Here is a 21,941-nt window from a genome sequence, read left to right on the forward strand (position 1 = left end):
CAAGTTTATGATTAGAGAAGCATCATTGCATAATCTGACATGGAGAACGTCTTTAGGTTACGTATGTAAACCTAGTTCCCTAAAGAGAACGAGACGCTGTTTCGGAACACTTGGAACATGACCACATTGTCCACGCTCTATAATAATGTGTGTAATCAGTCAAAATTGGACACGGGCTGTCACCGGCGGGGTGATGTCATGACCAGGAAGTATAAAACGTACGCCAGCAGTGTGGCCTAGAGATGCAGCATCTCGTTTCTTCAAGGAACTAGAGAACCTAACCTAGAGAAGTTCCCTTTCAGGAACTTGAGCTGCGTCGGAAACGCTTTGGGAACGAGTGTCCAATCATGCCAGAATGACCAGTCCCTGACTAGTGTGTATGATCACAGCTAGGTTAAAGGACACAGGGGTCAGAAGTTAAGGCACAAAAGGCACTGGCTATACCCGGAGAGACTCCAGAAGGAGGGGGCCACAGATCTCCGACTCTCTTGAGCAAATGGCCAACAAGTACGTGGTCTTGATGGAGAGGTGCCTCCAAGATGCCTCGGCCAGAGGCTTAAAGGGGGGCTCAGACAGAGCCCCCCGACACGATGGCCAGGTCCCATCCAAGCACTCTAGATCACACCAGGGCCTCAGCCTCTGGGTCCCACGAAGAAAACGTATCATGAGAGGGTTTCTGCCCAGTGCCTTCCTCGTTAAGGGGGTGTGATATGCCGAAAAGGCAGATACCTAGACTTTCATAGTGGACGGAGCCAACCCTTTGGCGAACTGTCCTTCGAGAAATTCCGGCACTGAACCAACTGGGCAGTGGACTGGATCCAGCTGGTGGTGCTAACAAAACGAGCAGAACAGGTGCCATCTGGTGGCATATGACCTCGTTGTGGAGAGAGCTCTAAAATGGAGAATGGTCTCTACCACTTAGGTGGAGAGGCCAGAACCTGGGAGCTGTGCCGTCTAAAGGGGCCACAGCCACCTTGGAGATGGACTCTGTCCCAGGCGTCAAGGTCCCGTGGATTCCCCGGGTCTCAACCCCTGCCTCGACAGGGTGTCTGCTGCTTTGTTTAACCGATCCGGGATGTAAGCTGCTCTCACTAAAAGGGTCTTCCCCTGGGCTACAGAAGGATCTGGTGCGCCAGCCTGTACAGAGGGCGCGAGCGCAGAGCTCCTTGAGGGTTGATGTAAGAACCCACCGAGGTGTTGTCCGTACGGATCAGCACGTGGTGATCTCTGAGGTCCAGGAGAAAATGCTTCAAAGGAGTGATTAGGGTGTCTAGCAGCACGACCCTATCCCTCTCTGACATTTCAGAAAGGGTGAGCCAGAGGTGCCTCTCTGTCAAGACGAGGGCATCCATGGACCGGCCAATGGCCCTAGTGGTCTCTTTAATGGCTCTGAGAGCCAGGTCCCGCGTCCGGCGGAGCTCGTGAACTGGCCACCTGGGGCACCTCCCACATCCAGCTCATGCAGCAGGTCAGCCTGATACGCCTGCAGGACCGGCATGGTGAGCAGGAACACAGCAGCTTGACCTGCCAAGGCGTAAGCTTTACCCACGCGCGCCGGCGTATTACGCAGCCTTGAGGGAGGAGGCGATCACGGGAGAGAGATCTCTTCAACCCATGGCATCGCTCCATATCCGTGTTCTTTCCGCCCCATGATGTGTGAATACAGCGTCGAAAAGGGGCTGAAGTCTTTTAAAAATCTAATATAAAATATGAGCAGGAAACTTCATAAAATGTAACAAAAATTTTGGGAAAGGGTTTATGAGTGTCTATGGCCATCATGATATAGACTTTTCCTACTCATAGTAAATATAAAAAAAATTTACCATGACTTTTATTATATTACAATATGTTGGTAGTAAGAAGAGTTGAGCTGGTAGTCAAAATACAGCAAAAGTATAAAACACTACATTACATTACAAGTGTAATGTGGATTTATTCTCCTTCTATTAAATGCAATCATGTAACATATTAGTTCTTATTAGTTAGTCCACATATTGGACAGTTGTTCACATCACTATCGCAGCCATTGTAAAATAGTGTAACTTGTGAAGCATTGCATGTTTTTTATTCCACTCATTAAAAAAAAAAACCTTTTCTGGATATATCTATCAGCTTGTTTCAGCTTGTTTATGTTTAAGTCAGTTTGCTGTTGTGTTGCATCATGTGTCCTGCTATCTTTAGTCCTTCAGGGATGTGTTGTGTTACCGTCTGCGTATGTATGTGTGTGTGTGTGCTCATATGCTTTATGCTATAAGTTTTTTCCTTGACAGCAAGATTAAATGCCAGAGAACTATTAATGGGTCATTGAGCAAGACCCTTAACCTTTAAATGCTTAGATTGGATTCAACCTTACTTCAGCTTTAGCTTTTTTATTAATGTAAATGTAGCATAACGCACTGTGATTACCAGTGTTCAGAATGGTTACGTCAAGAATTGTGACTCATTCCTAGCTGTGAAATAACAAGTTAAACTTTTCAAGCTTTAAAGATCACTATAGTAATAAATGTTCAGTGACTATATTTTGTTTTGTTTTAAGCCCCCTTTCTATGACTGCAGAGTTTCTGCACTTACCCTTTTCTAATAAATCTTTAGAAGAAATTGATGTTCTTATTTTTTCTTTTTGGTTTTTATTAGCCAGAGAAACCTGTGGGAAAATAAACAAGGTTTATTATATTCTTTCCCAGAATGTCTTGTCAGCGATAGCGCTTTTGTTGATCTGTGGTAAAAATTAAAGAAGATATTGTGACACCTGCATTTTCGAGGCATAGTGTATGTGGTTTTCCCGCAAACTGGTGCCACAAAGTTGGAGGCACAGAATTGTGGTAGCATTAAATTTTCACATCACTTAAATGAGAAGACCCAAACCTGTTCCAGCACGACAATGCCCTTGTGTACAAAGCCAGCTTCATGTAGATATGCTTTACATGGGTTGGCGTGGAAAATCCTGAATGTCCTACTATAGAGTTCTGACCTATTCCATGGTCTGTCTAAAATCTCGGTTCTTATTGGCTGAGATGTGCAAAGTACTTCTGTTCATTATAATTCTTAATTTTTAATGCCTTATAAACATCTGTAACCATAGTAGCACACAGCCACTGTTGCATACAGAGTGAGACAGCTATTGTAAACCTTTCATAATTATTAAACTTAATAGATAATTTTGCCAAATGATATAGTGAATATGGCTATTTTGAAAAAAATCATGTTGGCACCTGATAAATCTGACAAACTGGAAAGGATATTGTAAAAATATAGGATAAGTAAAAATATAATAGAAACCAATAGAAATTTACACAAACAGCTTTATTATTAGTAGTGGAAAATTAACCGTTACTTTTATCGTTTCAGACAGTTTTGCAATGCAGACATGAAAGGCAGCTTTAACTTGTCAATGCTTGCAAACACATGCGTTATACCATATTAATTCCCTATGCAGAGGCAATACACAGTATACATAAATACAGCAAATATATTTACAAAGCTGTGCTGTGTTCTGCTGTTGCTAGGACACTAAGTTTAAGGGCATTTTATGTTTCCAGATAAACATTTGTTTGCAATATGGTAAGATGTCTCGAAAGCAGAACCTCTGTAATTCAGTAAAACAAGGCCATATTAGAGCTCCTGTTAAATAGTTTTCAATATTATTGCACTGTGAAATGTTGTAGAGGGTTCAAGGAAAAGGAAAATTTGGACAATCATTAATAGTAAACACACATGCACACGCTATGTTTTCAGCTCTCTCTCTCTCTCTCTCTCTCTCTCTCTCTCTCTCTCTCTCTCTCTCACTTACTTCCCCTCATCTCCTCCCTCCATTTCACAAACCACCGCTCGACCATGCACCTTGCTTTCACATGCTAAACAATGTCTCAGAGTTATGTCAGTAATACACGATTGGTAAAAACATTTGGAAACACCCAGTTTTTTTTTTTTTTGCATTTTGAGACAAATGCATGTTCCTTTTGTTTCAATGCAACAAACTAGGTAAAAGGAAAAAACACAAGAGTTGGACAGTGAATGTTTGGAAGAGTGTTTTGTCAAAAGATGAGTCCAAACATGTTTGGGCTCTAAAATAAAAACTTGTGTAAGAAAGTCATCTCAGCAGACTGCGTCACACCCACAGTCAAGCATGGAGGTGAAAGCTTAATGGTTTGGGATTGTTTTGGAGCAGAAAAGGTTGGAGACTTATTTTGGGTGAAAGGAATCTTAAACCATGCCTACCATTCCCTATTTTAACACCATGCACTTTCATGTGGACTGCGTCTAATTGGAAACAACTTCACCATACAACAACACAAAGAAAAAAAGCACATGTCCAATCTCTGTAGATTGTTAAGAGGGCTGACAGTTATCAGGAGTGTTATCTACAGTATCATTAGGTATGGCCTGCCCAGTCACCGCACCTAAATCCTATTTAACTTCTTTGGTATACACTGGAATGCAAGCTCAGAAAGAAACATCCAATCAGTGACGGACATCTCTGGAAGGTTTCGCAAAAGCACGGCAAAGTATTTCAGCTGAATGTTTGGAGACTGTTTGGAAGCCAAATGTTTGGATGCCAAGAGTGTGCACTGTATGCCAAGAGTATGTAAAGTTGTTATTTATGCTGAGGGAGGATTTTTTTTATAAAAATTAAGTTCAATATCTGTACATTTATAAATTTTCTTATTAAATTACCTAGTTTGTTGCATATAAACACAAGGAAGATGCATGTGTTTCTCAAAAAGTAAAATAGGTGTTTTTAAACCTTTGACAGGCCCTGACAAAGAAACTGAATAAAATAACAAAAAAAGTATAATTTTTGCAGTGTGTTTCTTATCAAAATCTAATTAAATCGAATCGAATGTGTTCAGTGTTTCACTGCTGGTGCTTGAGATGCTCATTAGCCTGTGTGTAATGTTGTAGCAGTACATAACGTACAAAAAAAAACCCCACATACAAACTACCTGTTTCCAGGATGAAATTAAAAGTATCCCGGATATAATAGCAAGCCATTCAGATTACATTTTAAAGGATAACTGTGTATAGGACATTGTGTCTGACCATTTTGTATCTTATCGAACATTGGGAAACTTTATTGGTCTAAAAGTGGTATATACTGGCTAACAGAAACTCGATTTAAACCTGTGTGAATTAATGAATATCAGATATCTGGTTACTCATTCCCTGGTGGTCTAGTGGTTAGGATGCGGCGCTCTTACCGCTGCGGCCCGGGTTCGATCTCCGGTTAGGGAACCAACCCCAGCCATTAGGGTTGCACAAGCCTTAGTGCCGGTTCCAAGCCCGGATAAATTGGGGAGGGTTGCGTTAGGGAGGGGCTCCAGCGTAAAAACACGTGCCAAATCAAACATGCGGATGATCCGCTGTGGCGACCCCTAATGGGAGAAGCCGAAAGAAAGTTTAGATATCTGGTTACTCAGAAGATTAGCACGATGCAAGCATTTTTCTGTATGACGGATGTAATATAGATGGCAGATTATTACTTCAAAAGTAAAGTATGGCACAGATGCTCACAACAAAGATCTAATTTTATTCTGTGAGGAATAAAAACGTGTTTCTGTTTCTCGAGCAAGATTACATTATTCTCACATCCAGGGTATATTCGTGCCAAGACCAGAATTCTCTGGATATGCTCTGAAAATGAAATCTGAGTAGTGAACGCCAGCTAATGAACCTTATTGCACTGCCTTGTTTTACTCTGCTTGACTCTTGGAGTTGTTTTTTCTGCTCCCATGTCTTTTAGACCTGGTTAAAATGTAAAGTGTGACGACATTTTTGGGTACAGTGACATGAGCTACGGGGTTCACATACTTGCCTGTACATCTGGAGGATTAAAAGTGGCACTGGATGACACGTCATCCCTGTATGTCTGGTTTTTTCATGTATAATAATTTCATACCATACTTGTCTCTTTGAAGTTGCATGTAGATGTTATACCTACAGACTTAGCTCTGTTCATTTGTCTTAAACTTCCCACTGTCATTGTATTTGTTGTCATGAGCTGCATCTCAAATCAAAAAACCCTCACATACATAATAACTTCCTAGAATAATAGAGAATATGCTATTTGAGTCACACCTTGAGTTTGTTAAGTCTGTTGCAGACATTGCATCACGTCGCACTGTTCTTCCCTACTATTTACATTGGCACTGCTCTACATGTATTATTTCTCAGAGTTGACACTCCTGATTAACCTGGAATTAAACATGGCAGCCAATCTTGTAGTTAAAAGCAATTATAAACATAGCCCCAGTGTTCTGGTGCCTGATGGTGTGTGTCATATACAAATGATGTGATTAAGCTGGAGTATCTTCATCTTGTATGCACCCTGAGTACTGGAGCAGAAGGTTAGCATTCTGACCCGACTGTTCCCAAGACACATTTGCCTGTCTATGATCTTTGACTTATTTTGATCTGGGACAAATAATGAAGAATAATTTTTTTGGTGCTGGGTGTACATTAATAGTAACGAAATTAGTTATTGACAGTTGATGGGTATAAGGAAAATCTAGACTAATAATAATTTCAGGTAAGAATAATTTCAGGTAAGATAAGAAAAAATAATAAAATCCAATTTGTAAATAGCATTTGATGTAAGAACTTATTAATAGTGTAGTGAGGCTGCCTAATATCCTAATATCCTTCTGTCAATAAAGAAAAATCTTAATTATTATGTAAAAAAAATGTATTACATTGTAAAAGAGTTTTTTGCCTTTGCATGGAAAACAAGGTCATTGTCATGCATTCCCATTTTGGATACATAGACATCCCACTTACACTTACACTTGTTTAAAAATTGGATTCTAATATTTAAGATTCAGATTCAGTTCCAATTATGTCTACAGAAAACAAGATCTTTGAAAACATTTATTATATCTGTCAAAAAACTGATTTTTATTAGAAATTCTTAGTCATAGAAAAGAGATCATTAGTATTTCAGTTGAATTTCTAATGTATGGAGGTAATGTTTGTTGAATAACTACAGTATACAGTAAGGGTCTCTTTATAGAACATTAACTATCGACTTATACAGTCATTTTTCTGTGCTGTGCTTTTGGGTTTGCTATATTGATATATTTGCTAGATCCTAAATCCTTTAGGAATGCGTAGTTTTGATAAAATGCTGGTAAGAATCAAGCAAAGGCTTGTAATTGGTGAGGGTACAGATTATCCACACCCCCCTAACCAGAACGCTTTCAATCCGAAGCCACTCTTTTTTGCACTGTTTATACCATACTGGCAAAACCAACATTACCTTAATTACAAAGTTCCCTGGGGATTTAAACATGTAATATGCTTTTGTTCTCTTCCTACTATAGCACATGCACACAATTACTGCTATAGTGATTCCAGGCAAAGGGCCTCATTAGTCTTGTGTGCCAATCATGCAGCATTTATTGGGAAGTTTATTTTGTCACTACACAAAAATCTCACTTAAAAACATTTTAAAAGTTGTGAACTTGATCTTGAATTCAGAGACTATCTTTATTTCTAGAAAAGCTCAAGATCCTGAGGGCTAGAAAATAATATCAGATGCTCTGTGAGCTGTGGGTGGAGTGTCTGAGGTAGGTTTTTTTTAACATGATTAAGCATCACAATTGGTTTCCTAATTTGCACACAATATGCCCTAGTTTTTGCCTTCTAAAGCTGTTGAATAATAACACATGTTCCACTGGTGCAAGCGTGTGCTTGGTCAGATTAATGATATATTGTTAATTCCAAAACAACTTCAACTAAATCTAAGCATAAATAAAGGGAGCTCAATACAACCTTTAATAACTAGAAACTAGAAAATTTGCAGACTGTTACAAATCCCTGACACTAAAGACTTCTTCTGTAAAGATTTACAAAGAAGAATGCACATTTTTATTTGTTGAATACTTGCATTCTGGGTTTGTCTACTGTTGTTTTACTATTGCGTTGGTTTTTGGATATTGAGGCACACTCTGGCAACCTTTTATAACTGTATTGGCCGCACAAACAAACCTGAAAGCACACACACTTGTCTTTGTCAGGATTATCTCACGACTTTCTGCATTGCTTGTTAGTGCTTGTATATAGACTCACTCATGCGTCTCACACTTGTCCTCCATGGTTGTTGGTATTGTTTTGATCAGGTTTGCGATGTGGGTTTCTTGTTATATGTTTTATGTTATTTATTGCTTCTTTGTCTTTGTCCCTCAGTTTTTTTCTATAAACTCCTAAATCAATGATCTGCACTTGCCTTGTTACATGGCAGTCTTACTTTCCTTGTAAGGGCTCTTGATTGACATGATCATTATTGCAGCTAATTAATGCTATGCCTACACATCAGCTTAAATCTAAGTTTGAAAGGAAATCTTTTGGCTCTTTGAGTTTTTAAAGCGTTTTTTTGTGATGTTTCTAAGATCACACACACACACACACACACACACACACACACACACACACACACACACACACACACAGCCTGATGCTGCGTCCGCTGCTCCTTTGAGTCTAAGTGCAAGTTGCTCCCCGGAATGAAAAAAAAAATGCACAGTTAGCATTAGCAGAGTGTGGAAATTATGTAAATGTGTGTGTGTAAAAATGTGTGTCTGTGAGAGAAAGAGAGAGAGAAAAAGAAAGAAAAACTAAATGCGTGTTCTATTATTGTACTTTACTGAGTAAAAGTAATGTTCAGTGACTTATAAATGTGTGTGTGTGTGTGTGTGTGTGTGTGTGTGTGTGTGTGTGTGTGTGTATATATATATATATATATATATATATATATATATATATATATATATATATATATATATGTGTTCCATTATTGTACTTTACTGAGTAAAAGTAATGTTCAGTGACTTTTATGAGTGTGTGTGTGTGTGTGTGTGTGTGTGTGTGTGTGTGTGTGTGTGTGTGTATATATTTAAATATATATGCTGTATGTGCAGTCTTATTATTATTATTAATGAAATATATTTATTGTAAAAAGCTGCAGTGTGTCTTTGCTCCTGATACTAAGCCAAAGATATGAATTGGAGGCTCTGTGGTGTTTGACTGGCTTGGCTTGGTGTGCATGTTGAGGTTCCCTCTACACTACAGGAAGTGCGACTAATCTTGCGACTAAGCCATTTACCTCACAATCTGAAACATTACCTCGGTTTGAGCATTTGGGATTTGATAAACCAGTAAAGCACAGTAAAAGAAAACTGTGGTTAATAAATCAAGGCTTGAGATTTAGGACACAGCCTGTGTGTTGTACTGATCTGCAGCAAAGTGACCTTGTACATAGCAGATGTTAGGCTTGACTTGGCCTAAAAAAACTAATATTAAACTTAAACGTGCAAACTGTTGCTATTGAAACAGGAACGTGTTAGAATGAAATATTAACTTCTGTTATGAGAGATTACTCAACACCTTCTGACAACCATGCAACTGTCACCCATTAAACAACCTTGAGAAGACTAAAGGGAGCTCACATTACTCCTCAGCTCATGGAGAACTTCTGCTGCTGTACCATCCTTTCAAACTGTCCAACAGATCACTGGAACACACTCAGCCAACCTTACATTTATTAAACGCATTGCTTGTAGGGGATGAGAAATATTATTAAGGACACCTCCCATCCCATCGTTGACTGTTTGTACATCTAACACCACAAATCTTAATTGTTACAACTGTTTTTATTGAATTATTATTTGCACATATTGTCATTTGCACTTTTGCATCTATTATTCCTAATTCAACCTGCTGTACCATCATACTTATTTGTTTGTTTTGACTAAATTGGTGTTTGCACTATGGGTATCATGTGGAGCAACTACTGTATTGCACCATAACCTTTTATTTCCTTAGATTTATGTGCTATTTGCACTACTCGTTGGTGACCATCTTCATTTCTTTCTGTCTCTTTACTTGTACTCTGATAGTGTCAATAAAGTTAACCTTACCAAGTTATCGGCCATCTTGCTCAGCTCAGTGGTTAAGCTGCTGGACTTATGATCAGAAGGTTTTGAGTTCAAATATTAGCACTACCAATCTACCCCTGCTGCGCCCTTAAGCAAGGCATTTGAACTACAACATTGGATAAGTGGATATATCTATCGAATGACATAATTTTAAAAGACTTACCAATGTTCTTATATTTTACATATATTGTCAATGTCACTGTCAGTGTATGTTGACACTTAATTTCGTTATGAACGCTTATGTGACAAACAGAATTATAGAACTGAGCGAATATGCCTTCGAATTTGGCCGGATAAATACTCTATAAACTTTGGACTTAAAAAATGCCATATATGATTTAATTATTTAGAGAAGATGAAACAAGATGAAAAACAAGCATTTCAAACATCATTTCAGGTTCATGGAGAATAATGGAGAGGGTAATATTATTATTCAGTCAGGATCTGCTTGGTGACAGTGACAGCAGCTTAGCGGGATGGTGGATTTTTATTTAAGTCTAACTAAGCATATCTCTGAATTTTCTGTATAATTATTTAGTAAATCAGTTGTCCAGTGTCCACTTGGCTGTGTTTAATTGCTTATTTTATTATTATTAATATTATCTACTGTTTGTTTAAAAAACTTTCTTTCAGCTTCTCCCATTAGGGGTCGCCACAGCAGATCATCTGTATTTGAAGTGTGTTTGTGGATTATTTGTGCTCATTCAGCCAACAGGGTTTTAGTAAAGTCTGCCACTGCTGTAGGGTGAGGAGGCCTAGGGTGCAGTCGGTTTTCCAATTCATACTAAAGGTTTCAAGTAGTGTGGAGGTCAAAGCCCTATCGCTGGCCACTCAAGATCTTCCGGTCCAACTCTTTTAAAGCGTATGTTCATGCTTGTTTGGTGCTCTGAGGCATTGTTATTCTGGAACAGGTTTGGGTCGCCTAGTGAAGGGAAAATTTAATTTGATCACATCCAAAGACATCCTATATAAGTGTGGGCCTATAACTTTGTGGTAACAGTTTGGGGGAAGAACCACATATGGCTGGAAAAATTCCTCTCTACATGGAAGCTCAGTTACTTTCTGTTTCTATCTGAGCTGCATTAAATGCACATCACATCAGTACACTACGCATGTTTATGTGTTGTCTGTCTGTCTATACTGTTGTCTGTCTGTTTGGACTGTCTGTCTGTCTGTTTTTCGTCCGCACTGTTTGCACTAGGTTGCACTCAATGCACTTCATGCAACTTTGTGTTGTGTTGTGTTGTAGCTCTATGTTGTTTAGTGTAGCACCAGGGTTCTGGAGGAACGTTGTCTCGTTTTTACTGTGTACTGTAGAAATGACAATAAAAGCCTCTTGACTTGACTTGACTTGACTTCATGTTTTGCGAATAAATTTGTTTGATTTCCTTCACATGCCTATTGAGCAGCCTGTTCTGATCTCTACGTGTAGCCTAGGCTCTGCAGTATGACTATGAAACTGGCAGGGACACAAAATCTCAGTACATCGGCTCCAGGGGGCAACAATGACGCGTATGTAACTGTGGAGCTGCTTCCTATGTCCTCCTGTTCTGGAAGGTTCCTTAGCATGCAGGTTTTTTGGGTTCCTGCCTTTACCAGATGCCTTATTCTTGTTTTAGTATGTATACGCTTGTGCATGTGTATGTGTGTGTGTGTGTGTGTGTTGTGTTTAATCACACAGCTGACAAATTTGGAGTGCACTAAAGTAATCTTGCGATACTCAGGACAATAACGCACCTAAATTCCTCCTGCTTGGCAGACGTCTTTTTTTTTAAAACTGCAATAACTTTCACCTGAACATCTTTCTGTGCTCCCTTCACGGCCACCTCTGATTTATGCGCTTCTCAGTAACGCCTTTGACACTATTTGAAATATCGCGGCATCTGCAGGGAGAAGCCGAGCTTACGGCAGCACCTCGAGTTGTCACACACATACACACACCTGTCACTCACCCCTGTTCCATATTCCCTGTTCACTATCTTTTATTAGCTTTCTGCCTTTCGAGGCTGCAGGCTTTCCAAATTATTGATTGGATGGGACTTGTCCCTTCTGGTAGTGTCATATTTCCAGATTTGAGACAGTTTATTAGTCACATGTGGGCAAACCTGACTCAAAAGAAAAAAAAAAACAATCTTTCTTGAAAACGCCTGTGTTCCATCGTTTTATATTTCACTCATGGTGTAGCTATAGTATATATATAGTATAGTCGTAAATATAGTGTTCATACCAACAGTCAGAATGTGTTATTATTATTATTATTACTATTATTATTATTATTATTATTATTTGTACTCTTGTAATTCAAATTGCAGGCTAATATTAATATTAACACACCTTTCTTGTTCTAATACATTGTTAATTCTCTTCTCTTCTCTTCTCTTTATTTTTTTTTTATTTGTATAGCGCTTTTAACAATGAACATTGTCTCAAAGCAGCCTTACACAGTTCTCTTCTCTTCTCTTCTCTTCTCTTCTCTTCTCTTCTCTTCTCTTCTCTTCTCTTCTCTTCTCTTCTCGTGTCTTGTCTTGTCTTCCCCTTGCAGTTGTAGTTATAAATGGTTAAAGCGCACGTCATTCATTAGTGGTTTAATTATGGGAAGTTTTCAAAAATTGCTGTGGTATATATCAGGATGCCAAATTATGTTTTCTTCCTCACATCTAATTAGGGTATGTTTTCAGAAATGACATGTTGGTTTGGTTAAAAAAAAAAAAAACTAACACTGTCTGCTCATTTTATTACCTATAAATAATACAACCTGAAACATTTGATACGCTGAAAGGTTTACAATATGATTAGGTGTTCATTCCGGCCATGTTAGTGCACAGAGAATGCGGATCATTACTCAAATTGTCATTCGTCCTCACTGTAGTGTTCCTGTTGCCCCCCCAGTGGACTCTCTTTTAATTTCACCTTGATTGCTTTTCACTTTGTTTTTTTGTTATTGCACACGCACACCGGGCAATTTATTCCCTCTGTGAAGTGTGGGCACTAATGCAGCAACGTTTCTCCACCCACTCCTGCATTTTTTTTTTTTTTTGATTCAGGGACTCAAGGGCACATCTCTTGTACCCATAATGTGTATTCCAGAAACGACGCATATGGTACATATGGTACTGGAATCAGATGTACAGTAGTAGTCCTCAAGGCCTTGTTATGTTTAATACAAGTTATTGATATAATGCTGAGGTCATGATAAATCATGTGACAAAAAATAGTTATTCAGAGGGAGAATTTTCATTAAAGTTTAGAAAGGATATGTGTAGTTCAGATATGGGGTGTACTAATAATACATCTGTTACTCTAGTCATACTAACTAGCATAAAAGCTGTAACGTGAAACTGACTAAGATGACTAAGTGGTAGCTAGTTAGATGCAAATATACAGCATTGTATATGTAACAATTCGTTTGAATTTCCTTAATATGTTCCACAGAATTAACTTTTTTAAATGAAAAAAGGAATTCTCAATTTACTTTTCTTTCTTCACCTAATAGAACTGTACTTCTATATGCACTTTTATTCATTTTGTATATTTATCCTATAAAATCATTTTAGATCATTTTTTGTCCAATAAATTAAAATATATATCACACACATACCACACCTCAGTTATACGTATTTTTTACATACATTTTCCACTCCCGAGTGACATCTGTGAGCTCAAGGATGGCATTATGCATTTATCCAGAGTCTTACAATTAAAAAAAAAAAAAAAAAAAAAAATATATATATATATATATATATATATATATATATATATATATATATATATATATATATATATATATAACAATGAGCAGTTGAGGTTTAAGGCCTCTGGATTGATGGGATTTGAACTCATGACTTTCCAATCAGAAATGTAATGTTTGTGCTACTACTTCCTATCACTCAACAGCACGTCTGAACAATAATGTAGCTTTAATGAATGGACATTCGCTGCCACTCAGATGAGGATGGGTTCCCTTTTGAGTCTGGTTCCTTTCAAGATTTCTTCCTCATACTATCTGAGGGAGGTTTTCCTTGCCCTCATAAGGAGCAAACTTATAGGCATTAAACTTGTACATTATTTTATAAAGTTCATAACATCTTTATAAAGCTGATTTGAGACAATGTCTATTGTTAAAAGCGTTATACAAATAAAAATGTAATTGAACTTCTTATATATGCACTCATCTGAGTGTTGCTATGCAGCCGAGGGGTGCAGCGTAAACATTTATTTAAAAAGATTTATTTTGCTAGCTACATGTGTCATATAGAAGCATAGGGTTAGCTGCCGCATCCCAGTCAGTAGCTGTGCTTGTATTGGGGAACTATGAATGTTGGGTGGAGTTGAAAGTGTACATCCTGACCGAATTGACAGACGCTTGATGATGCTTATCGCCTTGTTTCATAACTGATTAATGTGAAGTTCCTGAACTGGTGCTTGTGCAGTAACTGATCATACAGTATATAGAAAGACATTAGCGATTCTACTAGAAATAATTTTAATGGTCTGTTTGTAGATTCTAATTTGAGTATAATCTGTGATATGATGTGTATACCATACACCAGGAGGGAGGTCCATTACTGATGCTTATTTAGAGTAAATGATGGAAGGGGAAAGAGTAAAGGGTGAAAATGTTTGTGTTTTCAAAATAGAGTCAACTAGAGAAATTCATAAGTGAATATCCTCAGGGTGTGCTAGACCTGCAGGCAGGCTGAGAGCACTTACTGAAGCAATTCACACTCACACACTCACCTTTGTGCCCCACACACATACACACACACACACACACACACACGTTGTGTTGCTCTCTTGCTGACACGTTCTTTCTAGTCAACACGAGAACCTGCTCATCATGCAGGCTGACAGAAGCCAAGAGTGCACACAAACACGTTATATACACACACACATACAAACACACACACACACACACACACACACACACACACACACACACACACACAAAATATTCAGACATCATTCTGCTGTGGTAGCGGTTTGGATTTGTGAATGAAGCAAGGCTTAGTGTCCTGCAACGACTGCATAATGTATGAGGCAGGCCTCTGAAACACACTGAGACACACACACACACACACACACACACACACACACACACACACACACACACACAACCACACACACACAGAGCAATCTGTCAGCTCTGATTTCAGAGCATTTCAGTCACAGTAAAAGGCAAGCATGCAAAAAAATTCAACCCTATCAGAAAATGTATCAGAAATGCTTCAGTGCCTCCAACACACCACTCTGATCAAATACAGTTCACTGGAGCCTCATTTGTATAATTCTATCAAACTGCAGACTGGAGTGTGGGAACTGGGCTATAGAAATAAAATAACAGTAGTTATAATAACAGAACCTAAACTGCCATTTAATTTATTGAGTATAAGACATTCAAAAGTTTTGGTTAGTCAAAGCAAAGGTACATAATTATCAGATCACATGAGTTTTAATAAAGAATTTGTGAAATTTGGTATGCACATGAGAGCTGATATTACTTAATAGATATTTACAATATGCACTTTGTGATTTCTGACTTTTGCTTTCTTCATTTTTGCAGGAAAAGAAGCCCTTCGGCAACTAGGGAGCCAAATCCAAACTACCAAAGGGAGGAACGTCCATCGCACTATGCTCCAGGACAAGGTGGCATGCCACGATCACCATCCGACTACGGTCGCCCGTATGAGGACGCCCAGTCAGCTCGGGCCTCCTATCGTGCTCGACGTGGTGCCTGGCACTCCCAGGAGGAGCCGCACCCTCCTGAGCCAGGCTTGGTACCCGAGCGTGATCTCCATCACCCGGACGAGTGCCACACACGCTACCGGAGTGACCCAAACCTGGCACGGTACCCAGTGAAGCCACAGCCATACGAGGAACAGATGCGAATGCATGCCGAGATGTCCCGTTTCCGCCACGAGCGGCGCCACAGCGACGTCTCACTGGCCTGCACTGAAGCCGAAGAACGGCCCGGTGCCTGGCGTTATGGCCCTGTCCACTCCCACGGCCCTTCCTATGGACACCGGGTCTCTAATCCAGGCCCACGGGACAAGACGGAAAACCTGCTGCGCAATGACTCGCTTAGTTCGGACCAGTCAGAGTCTGTGCGTCCACCACCACCCAGACCTCATAAAAGCAAGCGAGGAGGTAAAGCAAGGCGGGCCTCGCTGAGCAGCTCAGACGAAGAGCTTCCCACCACGCCCGAGTACACCAGTTGCGAGGACGTGGAGATTGAGAGCGAGTCGGTCAGTGAGAAGGGTAAGGTGCTATTTACAACCCACCGATAGACACTTAGCTTCTTCTTTTTCTTTTGAAGTCAGTTCCAGAAGTCTTAATTCATCATTTATTCAAATCTCGTTGCATATTAGCATAAATAATAGTATGCGGAAAAGCATAGATTCTAATATAATTTTAACCTTTTTAAATTAAATTTTTAAAATAAAAGTTTTTACATAAATTATAAATACTTTAATGACATGTAGCATAACAAACTTCTGTTTCTGTTCATTTCTGTTTAGTATTTAATAATAGTATTTAAAAAAAAACTTAATTGATTATTAACCTGCCATATCCACAACACTAGCAACTTATAAAAGTAGCTACATATTCGCTAATAACAGTTGATTAGTAAAAGCTTGCAAAGAGTTTTTGCTTTCAAATTTGAGCTAGTGAGGTTCTGTAATTCACAACAAATCCATGCTAGCAAGTAAAGGGTAGCATGCGAAGAGAAGATGCTAAATGCTCTTTGTTAGGTGTCACCCATTATTAGCCTTGTTTTCTTTGCCAAGTGAAATGATTCTCTGGCTACAGATACTAGATATTGTTACTTCTTGCTTTTGTGTTTATAATTATTGCTACAATTGCCCGAATCTAAAAAAAAAATCCACATATTATACTTAACTTTTTTTTTTGCAGTGGAAAGCTATGATTGGTTTTTTTCCCCTTCAAGACACTTTGAGAGTGTGAGTGTGAAAGCACTTTGGGTGTTTGAGAGGGTGTGAGAGGGTACACTGGAGTGTGTGTGTGTGTGTGTGTGTGTGTGTGTGTGTGTGTGTGTGTGTGCCCATGTGTATGTGTGTTCTTAAGAAGAAGCACGCATGTATTTCCATTACTATTCTATTACCCTCATGTGTCTTTCACTGTTTCTGTACATATGTAAAGTATATATGGGCAAAAGTATTGGGACACTTGACTTTTCCAGCCATATGTGGTTCTTCTCCAAACTGTAACCACAAAGTTGGAGGCACACAATTATATAGGATGTCTTTGGATGCTGTAGCGTTAGATTTTCTCACATCTAATCGAAAAGACCCAAACCTGTTCCAGCATGACATTGCTCCTGTGCACAAAGCCAGCTGCATAAAGATGTGCTTTACATGTGATTGCATGTAAGATCTTGAGGATGAATTGGAACACTGACTGCACCCCAGGCCTTCTCACCCTACATCTGTACCTGACTTTACTAACACCCTTGGCAAAAAAGGAGCACAAATCTTCACAAACACACTCCAAAATCTACTGAAACATCTTCCCAGAAGAGTGGAGGTTATTATAACAGGAAAAGGGAACCTAATGTGGATTGGGAAGATATGAATCTTATGGTCAGGTGTCCACAAACATTTGCCTATACTTTGTGTGTGTGTGTGTGTGTGTGGGTGTGTGTGTAGGTGTGTGTTTTCTGTGTGTGTGTCTGTGTGAGTGTGTGTGTGTGTGTGTGTGTGTGTGTGTGTGTGTCTGAGAGTGTGTGACTGCTCCATCTCCTATGACATGGATTACAGCACCCCGGTTGCTTCTGATCTCATAGTTCAATCTGGTTTTAATAGACTGTGTTACATAACTGAGAAAGCAAAAAAAACCCAGACAGAGGAAAGTAGAGATAGAGAAAAAGAACATAGAAGAGATCACCGTATTCTGCTAATAAAAATGGATTATTCCTGAGAAGAAGCACCCCAGTGACCATACTATTTCCAGTCAGGCAGTGAGAAAGGCAGCCTGGGGGTCTTTACAGCTCTTAGCAGCGTCATCACATCTGTACATTAATTAAAGTAGGTATATGAATGGTAATTAAACTTCAGAGGTTAATTACTCCAGTCCTCGCCAGGATTCACCCGCAGACCTCTGAGCAATTAGTGTTATGTTTATGATGATCAGGTTTTCTACATAACTCATACTTTTTTAGGCCTGACAATTTAAATTGCTAATGTTCATCATTTTTATTTATTTGTAAATTCTGTATGGGTTTTAATGGAAATGTTCTAATAGTTCTGAGTTGGGATACCTTTGCGAAATATGAAGACTGAAAAATGCTTTTATTGCACAACCAAGAGTGCAGCTATACTGAATATCAGCGCAGTTGTGATTCGCCATATTGCATGATTGTAAGTGTTGTATTTATTTATTTATTTATTTATTTTTTATATATAAACAGTTATACAGAGTAATACAGAGTGACATTTGAGGCCCAAAAATGGCCATATGTTCAGTTAATTTTTTCTCCGTTAGCCAAAATAGATCTCACAGGAGACACACTGGCTTGTTAGCCAGGTCCTGCTGATTTGTCCATTTCTATTAAAGGTGCTTCTGGTTAAATTAGCATCCCTTCTGCCATTTTATCTGACCAGCTTTCATATTTAAATGCAAACATTCCTGGAATGGATTGTCACATGCTTTGATGTGATCTCTACTCTATTAACATCTCAAGGCAGTTCTAGGGACTGTAGGTGTGTCAAATTAATGGACTGGTCTATAATGTACTGCTTGGGCTGAGCTAGTTAGCAAGCCACGAGATGACGAGCACCGTGTTAATGTAAACCTAAAGTTTTGCAGCTGAACTTGTAAATGGCACTGGGCTCCACAAAAGTCAAATGAGTTCATGAAGCAGACTAGATGAAATTGTGCAGGACTGAGCAGTGAGACAGACAGAGAGAAAAAGAGAGAGAGGTCTAGTCATCTTTCCTTATATAACTGTTCTGAGCACAAAGAAGACAAGGCAGGCCTACATTATTGATGCCCGAGATTTCCAGGTCTTGGAGGAATTGCAGCTTTCTCTGAAGGTCAGACGCTTTTTTAAGGAAGAGGAGGAAACTTCAGGCTAGATAAGGCTGCCTATCCTGTCGCGTTTATCAGATTTGAGGGATGAAAGGAGCGATGTTAGAGGAAGAGATCGCAGACATTTGAAAAATCATCAAGTTTTTTGAATAGAGAATTGCACATTCTTTACTGAATAATAAATAAGAAAATGTTACTTGCAGTTAAAAGCATTTATTGCTTTTGTATATCTACATGCATTTTTAGCAGCATACTGTACACTTAGCAAGTAGCAACAAAACAGCACATTGAAGCCATTTGGCTTGTACAATTTGTAATTTAATAAGTAAATGTGCATGGTGTTATGCTGTCCAATTGGCAGGTTTGAGGAATAAAAACATTCCTATAAATTGAAAAAAAAAACTTTCATTATAAATTTGAGGAAAACTTTTTTCCTTTCAAAGCTGAAACTTGATTTATTCTCATCTTCGTTCCAAGCCATTTCAGCTTAAACTCTTCTACGATTCTGTTTTTTAGATCTGAACTTGAGAACAATGAGCATATGCTAAAGCTCAAATTAAATACTGTTGCTTCTTTTTACATTGAAAATGATTTCCAATAAAGGGTTTTATTTAGATCAGGGCCTTCGTGTTAAGTCACAGATTTTTACAAGTAAAAAAAATGGCTAAAAAGTATATTAAATGAAAAATAGAATGAAAAAAATTAAATAGACTGCTGCATTTTTTTTAAATATGAAATGTGAATAAAATCTAGGTTTTGTTTGACATTTTGGACGTTTCTGTCTGTGTCCATGTAAGTTTCCTGTGGGGTTCTTTAATTTCTCTCCCAGGAAGACTGTCTCGTAGCAGAAAACCTACTGACTTTGTTTTCCTCTTTGTTAAATATCATTGTTACTATGGAAACAACATTTGCATAACATAATAATAAATTCGCCTAGTGTTAAAGTTGCTGTAATAAAAAAAATAATAATAAACCAACAACCTCTGACCAATCAGCTTTGAGAATTTAACAGAGATCAGGTATATTGGAAATTGTTTTGAGTCTGCAAATCACAAATTTAACATTTTGAAGAATTTACTGGATGGAAAAATATACATTTTATACATGATCTCTAAATGTAGCTATACATTACTTTTAAGATTTGGCTTGTGTAAAGTGCAATGAAAAAAGTTTGTCTCAAGGAATACGAGGAATTGTGGGCTGATCACACCCCCTCTGTGGCTGCATAAAAAATCCTTTTAATGAGATGTAGTCTTGGTGTGTGACTAAAGAAGCTTTTGGTTTTCCTCCGTATTATTCAAGTAGCAAAAAACAAAAAAAAGCGGACTTGCAAAAGCAGACACGGCTCATTAGGACTTTCCAGGCTCCGATTCACGATTTAGGACACAAAGTGCTAAATGTGTAGCGGTGTATACTTGTGAGGCAAATCAAGATAAAAAAAATGCAGATTCCTATCTTGGAAAATAAAAAAAATTTACATTGGACATATTCTATGCAACACAACTCACAGTATGCTTTTTAAGTGATTTTGTGTTTATAAATATTACATAAGATACAGTAGAAAACAGATTTATCGCTTAGTTATATATACACACTATATGGACAAACATTTATGGACACCTGACCATAAGATTTGTATGTGATTTTTCAACATTCCATTGTTGCATAAATATATTCACTGGTATTTAAATATTTAAAACTACTATTTTTATATAAATAACTAATGTAATTCATTTAATTATTTTTTTTATTGTTATAAACATTATACTATTTTAATACTCATTTAGCAACATCACAAGCTGTGGCTAGAATAAATAAAGCAAAGAATCTGTTAAGATTGACTCACAATTGTAATAGCTGAAACACTTGAATTAATAATAAATAAATACATAAAGAAAAACTACATACATACATACATACATACATTCATACTGTACATAAATGGCTACATTAACTAAAATACTATTACAAGTCCTTGCAGACAACTATCATCTAACTAACCTAGTTTGCTGTCTAGATCTGACTTGATTAATAGACAAATTTAGGTGAAATAAAATTTGTAATTAACCCTGGTGATGCGAAGGTTGTTTGTCTTTTGTGTTTCTCAGGAAAACTTTATTGTATGCAGTCACAGTTAAAGTGAGAAAGTGGGACGTCACATTCTTTACTGGAGAAGATACTCAAAATAGACAAGTTGTTATGCAAGAAGTAACTCAGAGGACTGCGCTGTTGTACTAAAATAACGAAGTGCTTCGGGGTGATGTCACACAACCCTGTTGTGTATTATTTGCATATATGTAACAGCAAAGTACAAAATGAACTATCCCTTTATTTTCAGTGCAGTTTTTAACCATTAATAGTTAGAATTGCAGGACATCTGCTAGACAAGCTAGTTCTCATGCTAGTTCTTGTTATTGTTTGCATTTTTTGCTACATAGCTTCTCTCTCTCTCTCTCTCTCTCTCTCTCTCTCTCTCTCTCTCTCTCTCAGCTTGTAATTTTACCAATCACTCTGAAAGCGCAAACTGCTTGGCCCTCCCTAGGAAACTTTACTAAAAAACTAAATTGTTACAAAGTGCTGACACTCACGATTCCTTTCATAACAACCTCGACTTCACCGCATAATTTTTTTTCTTTCTTTCAAACAAGCCCACAAAAAAATCCTTGTATTATTAGGTGTAGATCTCGTTGAGATTCCTTTAGAACCTCTAGACAGCATTATTATTCACTTGCGGTTTACGTTATTGTACAAAATAATGCCTGGGCCATACTGATATACAGAAACACACCTTCTGACCACACAGATTCAAGCTTTAAACCAAATTGGGGTATAATTTTAGCTATAACATACTGTTTTACTAACAAGACTAAAGTTGTGTCACAAATGACCTACAATACACTATAGTCTTACATTATTCATTATGTGTTTTATACATTTTCGAAGGGTAGCATCATCATCTCAAATGTT

General features: G+C 38.2%; 1 protein-coding gene and 1 non-coding gene across 13 annotated transcripts in view; both read left to right on the top strand.

Moving 5' to 3' along the window:
- The window catches only part of rims2a (regulating synaptic membrane exocytosis 2a), a 149,598-nt gene that overhangs the window by 34,421 nt on the left and 93,236 nt on the right, over nt 1–21,941 (top strand). For all 12 annotated transcript variants that reach the window (XM_046877531.1, XM_046877533.1, XM_046877522.1 and 9 more), the window contains one exon: nt 15,490–16,184. In XM_046877531.1, coding sequence (XP_046733487.1) covers nt 15,490–16,184 — 695 coding nt within the window. The remainder of the gene's footprint in view (nt 1–15,489; nt 16,185–21,941) is intronic.
- On the top strand, nt 5,161–5,232 carry trnak-cuu. The gene has a single exon. It is a non-coding gene; the product is annotated as a tRNA-Lys (tRNA).

Source organism: Silurus meridionalis, chromosome 21, assembly GCF_014805685.1.
Source record: "Silurus meridionalis isolate SWU-2019-XX chromosome 21, ASM1480568v1, whole genome shotgun sequence".
Lineage (NCBI taxonomy): Eukaryota > Metazoa > Chordata > Actinopteri > Siluriformes > Siluridae > Silurus > Silurus meridionalis.